Consider the following 17,095-nt stretch of genomic DNA (forward strand, 5'->3'; position numbering starts at 1 on the left):
TCCTGTCTCAGCTTCCCATTCATCAGCCTTTTCAACATTATCACACTCCAATCCTCCTCTCCCATTCACACTCCTTTCCATCTCACCAGTTCACACACGGAAGCCACTTCTGGTCAGTCAGCACAAACCTTCCCACTTCTCCAAATTCTACTCATCCGTTAGGACTCCCTATTCTTCTCACCCACTCACTCCCTTTTCACTGCCACATCATTTGGCTTCACATTTATCATCCTGTAAACCATGAACACACTCTATACTCGCTCACACAGTATTACCCACTTGCACCTCTCCATTTCGAACTCTTAACATTCACCTCTGACTAGTTAACATTCCCTCTCTATCCTGCCTTCGCCCATTACCCCGCTTTCCATCCCAATACCAATTAGCAACCACAGTATTCTCCTCACTCATCAGCCATCTCGCTTTGTCTCCCCATCATACATCAGACTCATGTCCTCACACCCATTCATATTCTGTGCACCAGTGGTTAGCACTCCTCCTTCCTACTCACTGTTAGCATTCTAACCCCTTCAACAGTTAGAACTCAAACACACTGTTTACCCCTTCACCCAGTAGTCCTTTTTCTACCCCCCTCAAAATCCCTCCCCCTATGCCACTTAGCTTATACTTCTCACCTGTTATAGCGCCCCTTACCCCTTTGCCCATTACCCCCTACTTACACCAGTTAGGCCTTGCCTTATGCCACTCATCCCATAGACCCCTGGGAATCCTTCATAATTTTTGCTTTAGGGCGCTTCACTTAAAGGAGGCCGTGAAATACAGGTTGCATGAATTAATGTGTTGAGTTAAACGTGTTTTTTATTTAAATACATTATCAAACTCTTAGTTTTCAATTGTGGTTCAGGGCATGGTGAATGCACCCAGAAGGCACACCGACATGAGAAAGAGCATCCTCCCGCTTTGAATTCACCCAAATGTGTTCCAATCTAGCATTTGATACCCTGAATTAAGTGCTCTTCTTAGAATATATTTATTCATTGTTATGTAAAAGTTCTTTGATTTGATTCGCAACAGAAACTGAGTGATCCAATCTAAATCCCACTCTTTAAGCTGGGTGCATGAGGAACGGCTGCATTGTGTCTGTAAAAAGGATCAAGTGACTACTGTGTTTACTGTGTTCCTAGTCCCTTTCCTCCAGAGCATGTGGATATTTCTCCGGGAATGCAAAACAATTCTGGAGCCCAAGTGCATGACTGGCCCTGCTTGGGCACTCTCCTTCCCCGACATATTTCTGCCTGATTTCAGAAGTCTTTACACTCTTCCTCATGCCAAAGCGAAAAGACCTATGTAGCCAATGAGCGAGTATGGAAAAATGTGAAGTAGAAGTACAAAAGTCACAGAGTTACTCCTGCATCATGCTCACCTTTCTCCATACTACTGGGGAGATTACAATGAACACTGATCAGAGGGAGTAGGGGCAGTATAATATTCTTTATATTCTTTAATAAACGCATGTCCTTCTGACTCTCCACAGGAAGTACTTAGCCTTAGAATAGGGAATGCCTTTGTACCGTCATCAGAATTATAATTGTTCTTTTATAACATGCTTGATACCGGAGAACAGTTTCTAAGCGCGAGACCGGGATTCAAACCTGTATTGCTATGCGTTGTCTTGTTTAAAAGACAAACATGGTGCCCCTGAGCTATCCTCCCAGCCCAATGTGTTTTCCTGATACTTTGCATTGCTTTAATTAGGCATTTTTCCTCTTGCATTAACAAGACCCTGTTAGCCATCCTATAACCGTAATTAAGAATCGGAATAGGGCATTACCCAAGTGGTGAGACCTAGGACTCCGTGAGGAACCACGTAGAACCTGAAAAGAGAAGGATGCTTTGGTTCCTGTGGCAGGTCAGACAGACTAGAAGATGTCATTTCCAAGATGTTTTCATTTTAATGTAACAAGAAAAGGCCCAACATTCCCAATACTATGGGTTTCCCTACCTAACAAAACTAACTAGGGTGCTCGTTGTTAGTTTGAGAAGTCCAAAAGTAAAGTCTGTCCTTGGTCCAAAACTAAACTATACCGATCCTACTACCAAGATAAAACAACTAACGTCCAGGAGAATGACTCGCTTCTCCTGGATCAGCTTTATGCGCTCAGTTCCTTTTTAATAACAAATCCTCAGATAGTTCATAGCCATCTTGCACAAGTTTGTTCAGTTCATAAATGGGATTTTCCCAGTCCTCAGGTTATGCCTTCCCCCGGTGTTGAACAATCCCTTTGATCAAAGTTCCTCATCTTTGTCTTTGATTCTCTTGGTTTTTCTTACACACAAATAAAAGTTACGTTCTCTGGTTGACTCTCACTCTTGACTCTCACTCTCTTGGTCACTTCCTTTTCCACTAAGGTAACTTGGGTGACCCCAGTGATGATTCTCACTCTCTTGGTTATTGACTCTCACCCTTTGGGTTATTACCCTTCTCACTGGGACAAGTACGATGCCACACAGTAATTATTCTAACACCTCTTCATACAAGTATGTTTAGCCCAGTATTTATTCACACACTCCTTGTTAAGGGGACGAGTAGGATTAGCCGAGTCGTTATTCTCACTCTCCTTGTTACTTGGGCAAGTAGACGTAGGATTACTTGAATTGCTATACTCGTTTCGGTACTGTGGCAACTGATGATACCAACTGTTATCACTGCTTCCCTCTCCCTGGGCCTCCTGCTCTGCCAGTTACCTTCCTTGGTTAGGGGCAACGTTACCGAGCTGATGTTCTCCTTCAGTATTTCTTTCACGCTTGTCAGGATGACTCTTGTGCTTGCCTTAACTGCTTTACTAGATACAGTTCAGCATATTTCTCATTCCGTAGTATCAGTGCCGAGAGTAGTTCCCTCTCTTCTTCCATCTCGGCCACCATGGTTCAGGACATCCGCATCCTTTGCCCCGCCGCTCCGGCGTGTTTTATGCCAAGTGTATCAGCTCAGGGTGAGGAGTTTCCTTTCCTCCCCCTTCTCAGTTACCACCTCTCACTGGTATGGCTCTCCTGGGACCTAACTTCACCTCACAGCCTTGCGTTAGGCTGTCCACAGAACAGTGCTTGCAAAGCACCTGTTCGTCAATGAGTCACTTGTGTTGATGTCGGCAGTCTCTCCAGCTCACCAGCATCCCTCCTGTAGCAGGTTTGAAACTCCCGGGTCTCGCTTGTTGCCATGCTTTTTCCTCCCAATTTTATGACACTGTTATAGGGCTTTCCCAGCATCTCTTGAGAGTCCTTTCTCAGTGTCTGAGCCATACTCTCTAGGACTCCCTTGGGTTTCTTTGTGTTCAGTGCTTACTGGTTTTGTTCTGAAACACCAGTTACAAACACAGATATATTTCTCTTGTCCTCTCCCAACAGAATAGGCATGGTTAGTTTGTAAAGGCAATTCCTCATCAGAACGGGAGTCCTTATTCCCATGGGGGAGGGTGGAGTGGGAGGGAGGAGTCTCTTCCGGTGAGGTCCTGCTTGCCTCTACCCCTAGGGAGCATATTGCATAGCAGGCACACCTCCTTAGCCTCACAAGAAAAGGCTCCCCTTTGAGGAGATCCATAGATTTGTCACGTACCCTTTCCCTTTGATTGGGAATCTACTGAGGAAATCAACATTGCCTTGTGCTTTCCCCTTTCTATACTCTATTGTACAGGAGTATGGCAGGCAATCTAGGAACCAGTGCATTATTCTAGCGTTAGAGTCTTTCCTTAGTCTTAGTCATGTAAGTGCTCCATGACCGCTTGTCTGACCATTCAGAATTTTCAGGCTGTGAGGCAGTATTTAAGATGGGTTATCGCCCACTCAATGGCTAAGGCTTCCAACTCTATAGTAACAGCTCTGTTGCCTTGAGAAATGCTTTCGGCTTATGTACAGGACAGGATTCCCTTCTCTTGGATCAGCTTATTCAGCTCAGTTCCTTTTTGTTAACACATCCTCAGATAGTTAGCTATCTTTTGCACAAGTTCATTCCATTTCTAAAGGGTATTTTCCCAGTCCGTCTCTCTTTCCCTGGTTAACTCGCACTCTCTTGGTCACTTCCTTTTCGACTAAGGAAACAAGGATAACACCACAGTGTTGATACTCACTCTCTTGGTTATTGGCTCTCTCATCCTCTGGGTTATTAGCCTTCTCATTGGGATGAGTATGATGCCCAACTAATTCTTCTCACACTTCTTGTTACTTTGACTAGTATGATTAGCCCAGTAGTGATGCACACCCTCCTTGTTACTAGTCGTAGGATTAGCCCAGTAGTTATTCTTACTCTTCTTGTTACTGGGACGAGTAGGATTAGATGAATCATTATACTCTGTTTTGGTACTGTGCCGACTGATTGTACCAACTGTTACCACTGCCTCCTTCTCCGAGTCTCCCGCTCTACCAGTTACCTTCCTTGGATATGAGCCACATCAACGGGTTGGCGTTGTCCTTTCGTGTCGTGCTTCCCTCACACTGGACAGGATGGCGCTGGTGCGTGGCCTCCACTGCTTTGCTAGATTCACTTTGGCATATTTATTGTTCCGTGGTATTGGCACTGGGAGGAGTTCTCTCTTCTCCAGTCTCGGCAACCATGATTCACATCTCGCATCCTTTGCTCTGCTCCTTCTTTGGGCATGCTCCACTGTGCTTTCTGCTAAGTGGTATCGGCTCAGAGAGGGTTTTCCCACCACCTCTCACTGGTATGTGTTATTAATCCTGCTGAGTCCTCACAGAAACCCTACCTAAAGTCTCTTGCCAGGTGGCCAGGGGAAGGCAGCCACTACCTGATCCTAACCAGGTGGAATTAGCCGGGTGGATCACCTGAGAAGAGAAGGGCCACAACGGAATAGGATGACTCTGTTGGTTGAGATGCTGTATTTGTCTCCCTCAGAGGAAGAGATGTCAGTGATGCCAGAATATGTCATGGCTTGTTGTCCAAGTGAGATTTCTATTCATCCTGGGAGCTGAGAAACATGTCCTTATTAACCATTTATCGGGCGTAACGCTCCCCTTCATAAAGTTGTCCACATCTAGAATTGTAAGAACTGTTGAAGTCAAAGAGTACGTTAAATGTGGACATCAGAACATTACCATCTTAAGTTCTGAAAAAGCTAACTCTTCTTTGATTACACACCAATCATTGACTCCTTTTAAATCTCTTCCTGAAAATGTAGTCAATAACAGAAGTGAAGTTAGTACAATGTTTACCGAGAAAAATGTAATGAGAACATTAGGGACTTCAAGTCCCACAATGCCCAAAGTACTGGGACGAGGAAGAGGGATTTGGAGGCACTAGACTGCAAGGTGCACTGTAGTGATTCTTATGACCAACACCTGGGAGGGACCGATGAGTATAATGGGCCCCCTCAGGTGCAGGCCATAAGGAGAAGCAGAAGGTGGAGTAATTTTCAAGACTCCACGTTGCAGTGGCAGCAGAAGTTGAAAGGAAGCAGAGCTGGAAACCCTGGTGGCAGGTGAGCACCGGAGTGTTAGTGGAATGAAGAACGCTCCTCTCCCGACCAGTGTGCGCAACGGGAAGCATGAAGAAGCAGCTTAACGTGTAGCGGGAATCGGAGGAAGTATAAGTGGCAGTGGCAGCGGAGCGAGCAGACACGTATGCAGCACCCAGAGAGTTCACTAGTATTGTGTGACTCCAGAATGCTCCGTAATCACCTGCTGGCGGCTATTGGGAATATTGAATACCAAATTAATGTAAAGGAACTAAAGCGGCAGAATAAGAATAATTTAGCATACCAATCTGATACAAAGCAGTTAAAGTGGCAGAATAAGCACTTTGACAACAGACAAGAAGGTTATAATTGTAAATACAAAGGTCAAATTAATTGCTGAAGCCAAAGGAGGGCCATATTAGAAGAGGGTAACGAACTACCATTGCCAAAGCCAAGAGAGGGCAAAGCTAAAGAAAATTAATAAGAATCAATATTGCCAAGACCAAGAAAGAGCAATCAAGAAGCAAGCCAATTGTAATACCTATTGCCAAAGAGAGGAAGAGGCAATAGTTGATAAAGACTCAAACAAGCATTGTCTATGCCAAGGAAGAGCAAGAGTGATAAAAAGCAGATATCAGCATTTGGGTGATGTAAGTGGGGGAGAAAACAAGATTGGCAGAGGAGCTGCCCTCCTGATAGAAAACATTCAGGAGGAGAGGAGCGTAATCTGCAGTGAATGCGGAAATAACAAGGGTGTAACAAACACCAAGATGTTTAATGTTTTCCCAGAAGTAGTCCATACTGAAGTTGATACTAACAATGTTGAAATCCAAAAGACTTTGTTGTGGCAGGAAAGTTGCCCTCCTGATCGAGAGCATCCAGGAGGAGAGGAGCATAACCTGCATTGCATGCGACATAAAAAGCACCAATGTGTTTCATGTCTTTCCAGAAGAAATATTCATTGCTCAGCTTGTTGAAAGTCATAAGACTTTGCTAAGTTGCTCGAAGTGAACTTTACCACAGAAGTACTGGCAGTAGAGTTAGGAGCTTTTAGTCCTGGCAGGTGGGTATACCAGGGAAAGTGGCTGTGGTTAAAAACTGTGAAGAAGTAGTGGCAATGCTACTACAGTATGTTGCGAATTACTGCGAATTAATCCTGACAAAACATTGCTGTTGCTATAGATGAACTGTGGAAGTGTTTTTGTTTCCTAAGAAGTTGATGTGTTGAATTCTTTGTTAGGTAAGATTGCATGCAGTACCCTTTGGGTGCACTACAACAACCCTGATCTCCTGGCAATAGGAACCCAACCTTTGGTATAAGTCTGTACTACAGAGGCTGGTAGCAGGATTGAGCAGCCATGCTCATCTCAAGAGGGGTCAATGTGAGCTGTAGGGGAGTTACACAGAGATTCACAGTGACAAGTATTCAAATAAACTTTTACGTACAAGATTTCTTGATTAAACAATTATTAATGTATTTAACAATCAGTTTGAATACGCCTTCTTCAGAAGGGGCAATATAATAATAACACACAAATACACTACAAAATGCACACTCTTAATATTTCTAAATCAGTAAGTACCCTTTTGGGATGGCACACAGACACTTCCTACACCCTCAGGTGACTTTAGTAACCAAGACACTGTGGACATTAATAGATCACTGTTAGCATTTAGAATCTGACTTAAGAGTTTTTCAAAAGAAAAGGTTATTAGGACAAAACAAGAGATCTCACAAATATTCTGCAAGCAGGTAAGTACTTTTGTAAACACCCCAATGCAAAGTTAGTTAACCCCTTCCTGGAAGGAAGACCAAACACAATGACAGAGGGAAGAATAGTCATTCAGGGAGCCAGGCTAGGCCAAGGTCAATTGGGCAAACGTCTAGGTGAGCTGAAGCACTTCTCAGAGGGAGGTAAAAATCTTGCACAATGTTTTAGAAGTCTTTGTAGCAAAGAAGAAATCAAAGTAAGACCACAAGCTGTTAATGCCTGTGAAGTAAAGAAGCAGTTAGCAACTCTGCAGAGCAACCAAGACAGGTCTTAGCAGAGAAAGTGAGGTTACACGACAAGAGGTAAGTTCTCTTAGACTGTACAGTACCTTTGGTTAGAAGAAAAGGGCTTTGGCTGGCTTCTGTTCCTGTGCAGCTCTGCAGATCCCGTGTTCCTGGGGCTCAGTCGTAGGGACAAGCGGGAGGATGTCTGGAGGACTCCTGCACTGAAACGGGAAAATTGGTGTCAGAAAAGAACCAACTTCTATTCAGTGGCACTTCATGGTTTCAGCTCCTCGCATCTAAGCAAATAGCACCACCACAGACTCTTGGCTGTTGAGATGGGCTTTCCTTGCATCTGGGGGTCCAGTATTCTGTTGGGGTGGCTCAGGCTCGGCCAGTCCCGCTTCCTGGGAGTCCAGAGGATCTTCCTGGAGCTCTTTGCCAACTTAAAAGCAACGCACACGATCTGGTGTTCCTCTCCCTGGCTATTCGGTTCCAGCAGCAACTGCAGTGGAAGTTCAACCAGCTCCGAGAGGATGTCCAGGTGGATTACTTTGGAGTTGATTGGTCCCACCAACTCAAGGGGAGAAGTCGTCATTGCAGGGCTCCTCTAGTCAAAACGAGTTCAGAGTTTCAGCACAGCAGCAGGGCTTCGCCGGGTAAACCAACGGTCCAGGCGTTGCAGCAGGCGTCTTCTTCAAGCTCTTCTTCGGATTCCTTCATCCAGTGGTCGACTCTGCCTTCCAAGCCAAAAAGCCTTGCCTTTTATGCAGGTTTCTCCCATTCATTCCAGCCTAGCTGTCAGTCACCCAGCTGGGTGGCTGTCCTTACTAGACAGCCAGCCGATTGCCTAAGAGTGCATTTCTGTCTCCTAGGAGACTAAGCACAGGGAGTTTCGGGCACCTCCCTTGCTTCCTTCCCCCGGCAGACACCCTGGAGCCAGAGGCGGGCTTCACTCGAGAATCCCACCAAAGGCAAAGCAAACAAAGGGACCAAACCTGTTTTGGTGCACAGAGTAAATCTCAAGAAGGACCTTGCCACAAAGAAATGGCGAAAAAAAGAAGACAAAAATTGCACCCTTGTGTGCTTTACTGCAGCTGCGAACGCAGCCCGCGCTAAACGCACACCACAGTAGTTAAAAGTAAACCACTGCCACCAGCCATTCATCGAGGAAAGGGTAACAAAGATGTTACATGAGAAGCTAGGCAAAGGGGATACTAAGTAGACCCTCCAGCACACTATTGAAAGATAGTGTGTGCTGGGTCTAGAACGTACAATGTAAGAAAAGTCGATTTACCTTCACTGCTCTTGGAAACAGTAGTTTATCTAAGAGAAGGTATTTAAACCTTGGGGAAATCTGAAAGACTTCCCTGTGTCACTACACTGAAGGTGCTATGTGACACAATGTAAATGATGATGCCTATGGAGTTTGTCAGACTCCACAACCAAAAGAAACACAGAGTTCAAAATACATTAAAAATACATGAGAGAGTGGGAAATAAGGGTCTCAAAATCCAGCAAGGTTGTTGGGGGTCTCTAAGGTACAGAGGAATTAGCACATTTCTGAGTATTCTTCCTCCTTACACTTTGCTACAAGTGGAGAGACAGAGTTGTTGTTTCATTTGAACTGTTGGAAAGTCCAAGTGAGAGACTTTTGGCGCAAGAAGAACCTTATCCTAATTTTGAACTGTTGATACAAATCCCTGCTTTGAATCTGGGGAGAGGAACATTACCCGGGTTACGTGGAGAAACATTTATTAAGTTTTTATTATATTTGAACTGCCATATATTCCCTTCATATGTTTGTTATATGTACAAGTGTGAGGGGCAGAATCCTTTTGTCAGAGCATTTCATTTGGTTTATTTTGTTAGGCAGGTAAATCTTCTTTATGGATTAGATAGTGAGGCATTTATCAAACCTTTTTAAGTTAATTAAATGGCATTTTATGAAAAACCTTCACAAAGTTGTCCACCTCTCATTTCTGAACCCTCACATATGTCCCTCCTGGGACCAAACTTCACCTCACAGCCTCTCGTGAGGCTGTCTATGGAACAGTGTTTCTTCGGGCACCTGTTCCTCTAGGAGTTTCGCTTGTCTGGATGTCAGCAGTCAGTCTCTTGAGCTCACCAGCTGGAGCTGGTTTCAGACTCCCGGGTCTCGCTCATTGCCAAGCCTTCTCCTCTAATTTTTATGAAGCTGGTCTGGAGCTTCCCTAGCATCTTCTGGGAGTCCTTTCTCAGTGTCTGAGCCATACTCTACAAGACTCCATTGGGTTTCTTCGTGGCAGTACTTAACAGATACTGGATTTGTTCTGAAACACCACAATAACAAATGTAAACAGATTTCTCTTGTTCTCTCCCAACAGAATAGGCATTGTTGGGTTTGAAAAGGAGTCCTTAGCTCTATGAGTGGTGGAAGGTTTCGGGGATCTCTCCTGATGAGATCCAGTTGCCCCTTGCCTCTACCCCAAGTGAGGGTATTGCGTAGTGGATTCACTGCCCTAAACGCACATGAAAAGGCTCCCCCCTGTGCAGAAGTGACTGAATTCCTCGATTCGTCACATTCTCTATACTCCTTATGGGGCTATCCAACTGTGGGGAAAGCTGAACGCCAAGAAGGCTCCTTCCGGTTTTATTATTCTTGGTTTGATCTCTTCCTTCTTACTCCTGAAACACCATTGTATTATTTGTTGCCTTACTCCTCATCCTGACCCGTACATTAAACCTTTGAGAAACTTGCAAAATGTTTGTGTGCCTGTTTTCTGTCCCCCCCACATGTGCAGCATGCTGACTATCTAGCTGAGACAGACTTGTTGGGATGAACGTCTTACATCCCACACGCGAGAGGAAATACAAACTAAGAAAACCCATAATGCACGAGGCAGAACACACATCCATGGCCAAAAGACCAGGCAGCAAGCAAATCACCTGGTCATTCCCACCAAATCCCTTCACTGAGGGATAAACAGAACAGTATCACACACATGTATTTCACATCTTGATGCTCAGAAAGACGGCAGACACTATTAATCAGCAATCATGCGCCAAGAGTCAACCTGGGGCGCGCACACACGCACAGATAAAGATGCAAGCGAGTAGGCCCAAAAGACAGGGAGCACGATAGGCAACAGACCTTCCTCTTTGCTTCTGCCTTCGCTCCCATTCTCCCCTGCTGATCTGCTCTCTCTCAGCATTGTGCACCTGGCCACCCTCTCTCCCCTGGGACCAGGTACCTGCTCACCCTGCCACCCTCCTGCTCTTCCTCCTGGCCACCCCTTGCACTGTGGACTTTATCTGTACCCATACAGTCCCCCCCTCCCATGTCCTTCCTTTCCTGCAATTATTCAGACTCACCCAGTCTGTTGCCATATACACAACACTTGCTGGCTGCACTACCACCGTTTATTGCCTTCTATTTATTATTATTTATTATTATCTGTTTCTCCTCTGCTCCGCACATTCCACCCCCCCCATTCCATGCACTTTTCCCCTTTCCTGTGCGCTTGCACGTTCTCAATGTCACTGGGTCTAGTAAGATCGCTGTTTTTGCTCTCCCCTGTCCCCCTCCCTTGCCTTGTCGCGCTCTGAAACACTTGTGTACTAGTGCGATACAAATAAAATATCAAAGTAAGCAGTCATTAGATAAGACATGCATTAACAGATCTTGGCAATGAACAAACCTTATCCACAGTAGTAATAGTTCTCTTCATGACACGAAATAAATAGCATCCCGAGACAGACACACACACAGGTGCATTCATAGGTAGGCCTTCAGCCATACAAGGAACAGCAATGACAAACGAACAAAGACATATTAGCCCTAACCGAATAGATACACACGTCAGCAAAGACAAGAAGAAATAGGAAACACTAAGGAGCAGATAATAAACACACACACACACACACACACACACACACACACACACACACACACACACACACACACACACACACACACACACACACACACACACACACACACACACACACACACACACACACACACACACACACACACACACACACACACACACACACACACACACACACACACACACACACACACACACACACACACACACACACACACACACACACACACACACACACACACACACACACACACACACACACACACACACACACACACACACACCCACCCACCCACCCACCCACCCACCCCCCTCCCCCTCCTACCAGTTGACGCAGCCTGAAGGCACTGAAAGGTAAGATGGTGCCAATGTTTCATTCTCATGAGATGAGGATGTAAAAAACACAATTATTACCACACTGTTCACACCTAACAATTGCAGTGGCCAACAATGACTGAAGCGGCCCACACCAGAAAGGGCCAAAGGAGCTCCACCAATTGAACGTTAAGGATTAAATTAAACATAATAGAATGTTAATTATCCATTCATAAGTTTGGGGAAACTAAGAAGGTACCACCATAAAGTCATTATTATGAGGGAGCTAACAGAATGGCCACGAGGGATAGGATAGGCCAATAGGGCTAGGCATTGTATAGATTCCCCTTTAGAGCAATCTGGATTTACCAATCAGCGAACAATATTCTCAAAGTATTCTGAAACAATGTTTTGCGAAGTCACTCTACTTTCTACCATGAAACACCACCATTTTGTATTTTTCGATTAATGATTTTTTTCAACTATTCCTGCCCATGGTTCCCTGCAATGAACATTTGCTTTTCTTGCTCCCGTGCACTTTATTCACTCATTTAGATTATTATTATTATTGATTTTTGGGTATTAGCCTAAAGATCCTTCTAAGGTATGTCCCATGGCAATGTAGCTATGAGGCTGGTAGAGTGGTGGTATAAGCAGCAACACATTTATTAACAATTTTATGAGTCAAGGGCCACTCATTTTGCCAACTTAAAAGTGGTAAGGGGTCTTCTGTTCATTTCTACTAGCCTGTCCCTTTGTGAAACTGATCTCAGAAATGGTCATCTATCTTTTGTTCTTTGTTTTTAACTATTAGTACAGCAAGCAAAACACATTAGCAAATTCGAATAAAAAAGGCTCTGCTTAACTTGAACTCACCCAATGTCCTAAAGTCAGGTAGTTACACAAAGAACTTCAGGCACTTTAAAACACATTCCCTTCTGCCGCCTGGGTTACTTCTTCCAAATACTACACAGAATGGTAGCACCTTGCTCTCACATGTGGCCGCGCAGAACACAGCAATTTTATTTGAACTGAATGTCGTTCATTCCCATGGCTGTTTTAAGGTTTGAGTCACAGGAAGGGCGTTTAGCCCTTTAGAATCTCCTTGGTTCTCTTTAGAATCAAGCACAGATCCTCATACATGTCTACCTGAGGACTTAACTCCTCTGCGATGATCAATAACATCATCCCAAGGGTAGCTTAGCTCTAGTGATTCAAGTCCTCTATCCTGAAGCCGTCTCCTCTACTGTGTTAGTTCTCACCATCAAGGAAAATGCCAGTCTGTTGTCCAAATTGTTTGAACTTTTCACACATTCATTTGTCTAGATAACTTACCCTTTTGGATACCTCTTGATTTCAGACACAAAGTAATACTAAGCCTCCAAGGTCTTTCTCCTTCTGGATTGCAGCGTCTTCCTAGGACATCCTCCTACTCTGCTCTTTCGCTTCTTTCTTCATATGCATTGTGTTGTTCAGGCACATGAATTCCCTTTTTGCATTCCACCTCCTCCTGTCTGACAATGCTTTTGTTGGCTACCTGGTGGCTTCTGCATCTCTCGGAATCTCAGCTTTCTCTATAGGCCTGCAATCTATTAGGCGTACAAAGTGCTTCATTTCTTCTGCCTGCAGCCTCAGTTTATTTCCCAGCAAACCTGTAATAGCCGGTGTTCAATTTTACGACTAAATTGGCAAATCTCCTTGGGTGGGTGTCTGCTTCTAAAAACACGATTATTGAATATCTCAAGGTTGTCCGTAAAGCTACTATGGCTGGTGACTAATAAAATGTAACTTTGCACTGCACAAGATACCTTTAGACTCTCCCGCTGGGTGTGGAACATGGGAAGTACTCTATACACTAACTGCCGGGGCAGAAAATAATTCTGGGCAATTTTAGGAGCACTGATGGCACTTTTAGTGCTCCCAGAATTGCCAATAAACTGCTAGCGCTCTTTACATCTTGTATCACATCTTTCCCATCTCTCTAACCTTTTATCAGCCAACATATTTCCCCACTTTACTTGTACACACAAAGACACACACACACACACACACACACACAAACACACACACTGTATCCCCATCACCTAGTCACAATATAAGATCTAATCTGAGCCATCACCTTGTCCATTCCCTCAACTGTAGGCACCTTCTCCATTGATTCCAACCTATTTACACATTTTACAATCATTCTTAGCTGTGCACCCTCCTTGCTTGACCCTCCCTCAGTTGCATGCTTAATGCACATACCACGAGTGCTCACGAGTAGGCTAGAGATAATACTACTATGTCTTCCTTCTTGTGTCTACTTTATTCACCTTACCTCGGAGCACTGAACTCCTAAACTGTAAACGTCTGCCCTCTCTCACATGCCAATGCTCTGCTCTGCTCTTGATCTGCAAGCAAGAGCCCTTCAATTATTGCCCTTTCAGAAGTCACCCTCCCCCGACCCCCTTTTCAGTCAGCATACCCACCCTTGCCAGTAATCATTCCGCTCCATCACCTGTTGACATAGATGGTTCCAGGTTTCAATAATCAGTCATCACATCTAAACACACATTCTGATAATTTAGCACTCTAGACCCCCCTCAACAGCACTCAGTCACATTTCAGTGAGAGCATCGCCATCTTGAATTATAAGCACTCTGCCGTCTTAACCTGTGATCCCTCCCCTGTAAGCATAAGGTAACCCCTCACCTGTAAGCATGCTCTCGTTCACCATGCACTCCCCCGAAAGCAGGGCTGCATCGCACGGCAGTAATAAGCCATCTGAAGGTAAAAGGATGCAGTCACCAGGCACCAGGTCTGCGGCGCTCACCATCACCTCCTCTGCAAATGCAACAAGGCAGCAGGTCATTATGTCAATCTATGCTGCTAGCCGGACAATATCTTGGGTCAGGAATGCAGTGTACCAGAAAAGGTCAACAGAGTGGAAGGGACATCAACGAGCCACTGAAAATTTAGGATATCTGCGATATACAGGCGATACAGACCAGAGGATATGAAGGATACTAGATTCTTAGGTACAAGGGATTCTTGAGATGAAGAGGATCCATAGTAAAGGATATAGGGGCCCAAAACTAAAAGGGACACTAGATCCCAGAAACAAAGGGTAAGTTATTTATGGACTAGAGTGAGACAAAGGACAGTGGGTTCCTGGGCATGAGGAGACAGTGTTGCACCCATCACATGAACTGTATATTGTGTAAAGGTGATACAATAACATGGGCCTCCTGAAAAAGAGGGTGCACAATATTCTTGGGCCAGTAGGTACAGGACATTTCAGGGCTAGAAGGTACAGGACATTTCAAAGCTAGAGAGACCACTTGACAGGGGATTAATCGACAAATGGGAAAAACATGTGGGTGGGGGGGGGGCATTATACTCTTGGGCTAGATGGAAACATTAACGTAAGCTCATAGGCCAGAAGGGAAAGAGGACAGGAGATTTCAAGGGCAGCGTGAACATGAATAGGTAATTCTAGGGCCAGGGGCATACAAATACAAGTGGTTCCTGAGCCGAGGGCTGCAAAGTACTGAGCATGACTGGGCCTGAGAGGGAAAAGGACAGTGGACTATAGGACACGAGGGCAAAGGACAAACCATGCCTTTGCCAGATAAGTCAAGGAACAAGGAGTGAGGAGTGAGGATCCCTGGGTCAAATGACCATCCTCTTCCCTGTCCCTGGTCATACCCAGACAAAAAACTGAACAAATCCATATACTCCCTACAATGACCCCAAAAGTCAAGACTGCCTTTGTTGAGCACCAGACTCCATACTCACCACCAGATCCCAGGCGAACTTTCACCGTCACAGACATCTTCACCATGTTCCGAAGAGTCACACTTTGCTGTGAATATCAATCAAGGAGGTTAGAAATAGTTGAGGGTATAAGAATTGCCTCCATCAAAGACCTCTCCTTACAGTACCAAAGGGTAAAATACCAGGAGGATTTTATTGGCCCATGTAGCCCCATCTAACCAGTAACATTTGTCTCAGTAATCACTAAACCATGTCTATTGTACCTGGCATACAGGATGATAACAAAATGGTTTAGGCATTACATTATGCAAACTAACATGTCTCATTTGAAGGCCTGTCAACAAGCCCTACGACATTTGAGCATTATCAAAAATGTAAAACAGAAGAAAGCATTAAAGGGAAGATCAGACATTAAGGGCAATCATGACACACCCAAAGGTAAATGAGCATTCAAGAGCAAAATGGTCAAGCAAGGCCACAGACTTAGTTTGAGACCATTGTACAAGACAAGCCTTGACTTTAACCACAGACTGCCATTTGGCTAGGAAGCATTTATCCCAAAGAACATGTCTTGGAAACCAAGGACACTGCTAATGTATTGTCCCATTGGTCCTGGGATGAAGATTAAGTGGTGTGAACAAGAAGGCTATGAACATAAAAGGTAGTGGCTAAAAATGGAATGTAGAAGGTCAGAAGAAATTAGAGTGCACTAGAACGCCTGATGAAAAAATTACCTTCCAACAGGAAGGTCTGCTTAAAATACCCTCACTCCTGTCAGGTGTAATATCTTGGGTAGCTTCTAGGTTATCATTTCTCCCAATCTCATTAGGGTTAGTCATTTTCTATTGGCAAAATGATGGCGGACAGTGTCAGACCTCCTTGCCCCAAAACGCAGCATATTGTTCTGTAGGGCAATATTATGGTTCGGCAAGATAGGATGGTTTCGGAGGGGACAACCTAATGAACACTGTATTCGACACCTAGGCTACTTTATCAGGGTATTCTAGAAAGAGCAGTAATACTCCATGAAACATGGATGGTGGTTTATAGGAAGAGCCAACCATACAGAAATCAAACATTGGCGTCCACACACAAGTATAAAATATACAAATTTGTGTTGCCCGTTAACACACAAAGCAGTTAAATATAGGGAAAGCGTATATCACCAAAGCACACTTACATACATAGTTGGCAGTCTCAAAATTAGACCAATTGCACTTTACACTAATAACACAACAAAGCAATTCAATGAAGTAAAGCAAGGAAACTGTAGTATGTAAAGTGAAACGATCAACTATATACCCTAAAGCAGACAGTTCAACTCAGCAGTCATTCCCCATCGAGTAAGTAGGCCTGGTGGCCTCAAAAGAGTCAACATTCCAGGTGATCACCTTACAGGGGAGTGGTTAGGAAGTCTCAAGTTCCCCTGCACAAGCTTTGGCAAAGCCAACAGGTTGGTAAGGAATGTATTTTAAAAGCATGTTTGGCTTTAGAAGGCAAATACGAATTTCAGGGGTACTCTCTCAATCCCATCACATTAGGGGCTACCCTTGGGGAGGATACTTTGCCCCAATCACAGCCAGGTCAGAGCATGTTGGGGAGTGGACTATGCTCATACAATCCCTATGGGAGGAGGAGGAGGTCATGTAAATGGGCCCCTGCACTCACGTCACTTACTCTGATTTTCTGAATGCCCACCCCTAGGGTACTGAAGTCACTGGGGACACTTC

The 17,095-nt window shown here is 44.6% G+C and overlaps 1 protein-coding gene across 5 annotated transcripts in view; it reads right to left on the reverse strand.

Annotated features, from left to right (window-relative positions):
- Positions 1-17,095, reverse strand: part of ATP13A2 (ATPase cation transporting 13A2) — a 749,950-nt gene that overhangs the window by 260,025 nt on the left and 472,830 nt on the right. For all 5 annotated transcript variants that reach the window (XM_069611124.1, XM_069611127.1, XM_069611125.1 and 2 more), the window contains exons 10-11: positions 15,387-15,453; positions 14,301-14,432 (exon numbers count right to left, since the gene is read on the reverse strand). In XM_069611124.1, coding sequence (XP_069467225.1) covers positions 14,301-14,432; positions 15,387-15,453 — 199 coding nt within the window. The remainder of the gene's footprint in view (positions 1-14,300; positions 14,433-15,386; positions 15,454-17,095) is intronic.

Source organism: Ambystoma mexicanum, chromosome 8, assembly GCF_040938575.1.
Source record: "Ambystoma mexicanum isolate Mex_15411 chromosome 8, UKY_AmexF1_1, whole genome shotgun sequence".
Taxonomy (NCBI): Eukaryota; Metazoa; Chordata; class Amphibia; order Caudata; family Ambystomatidae; genus Ambystoma; species Ambystoma mexicanum.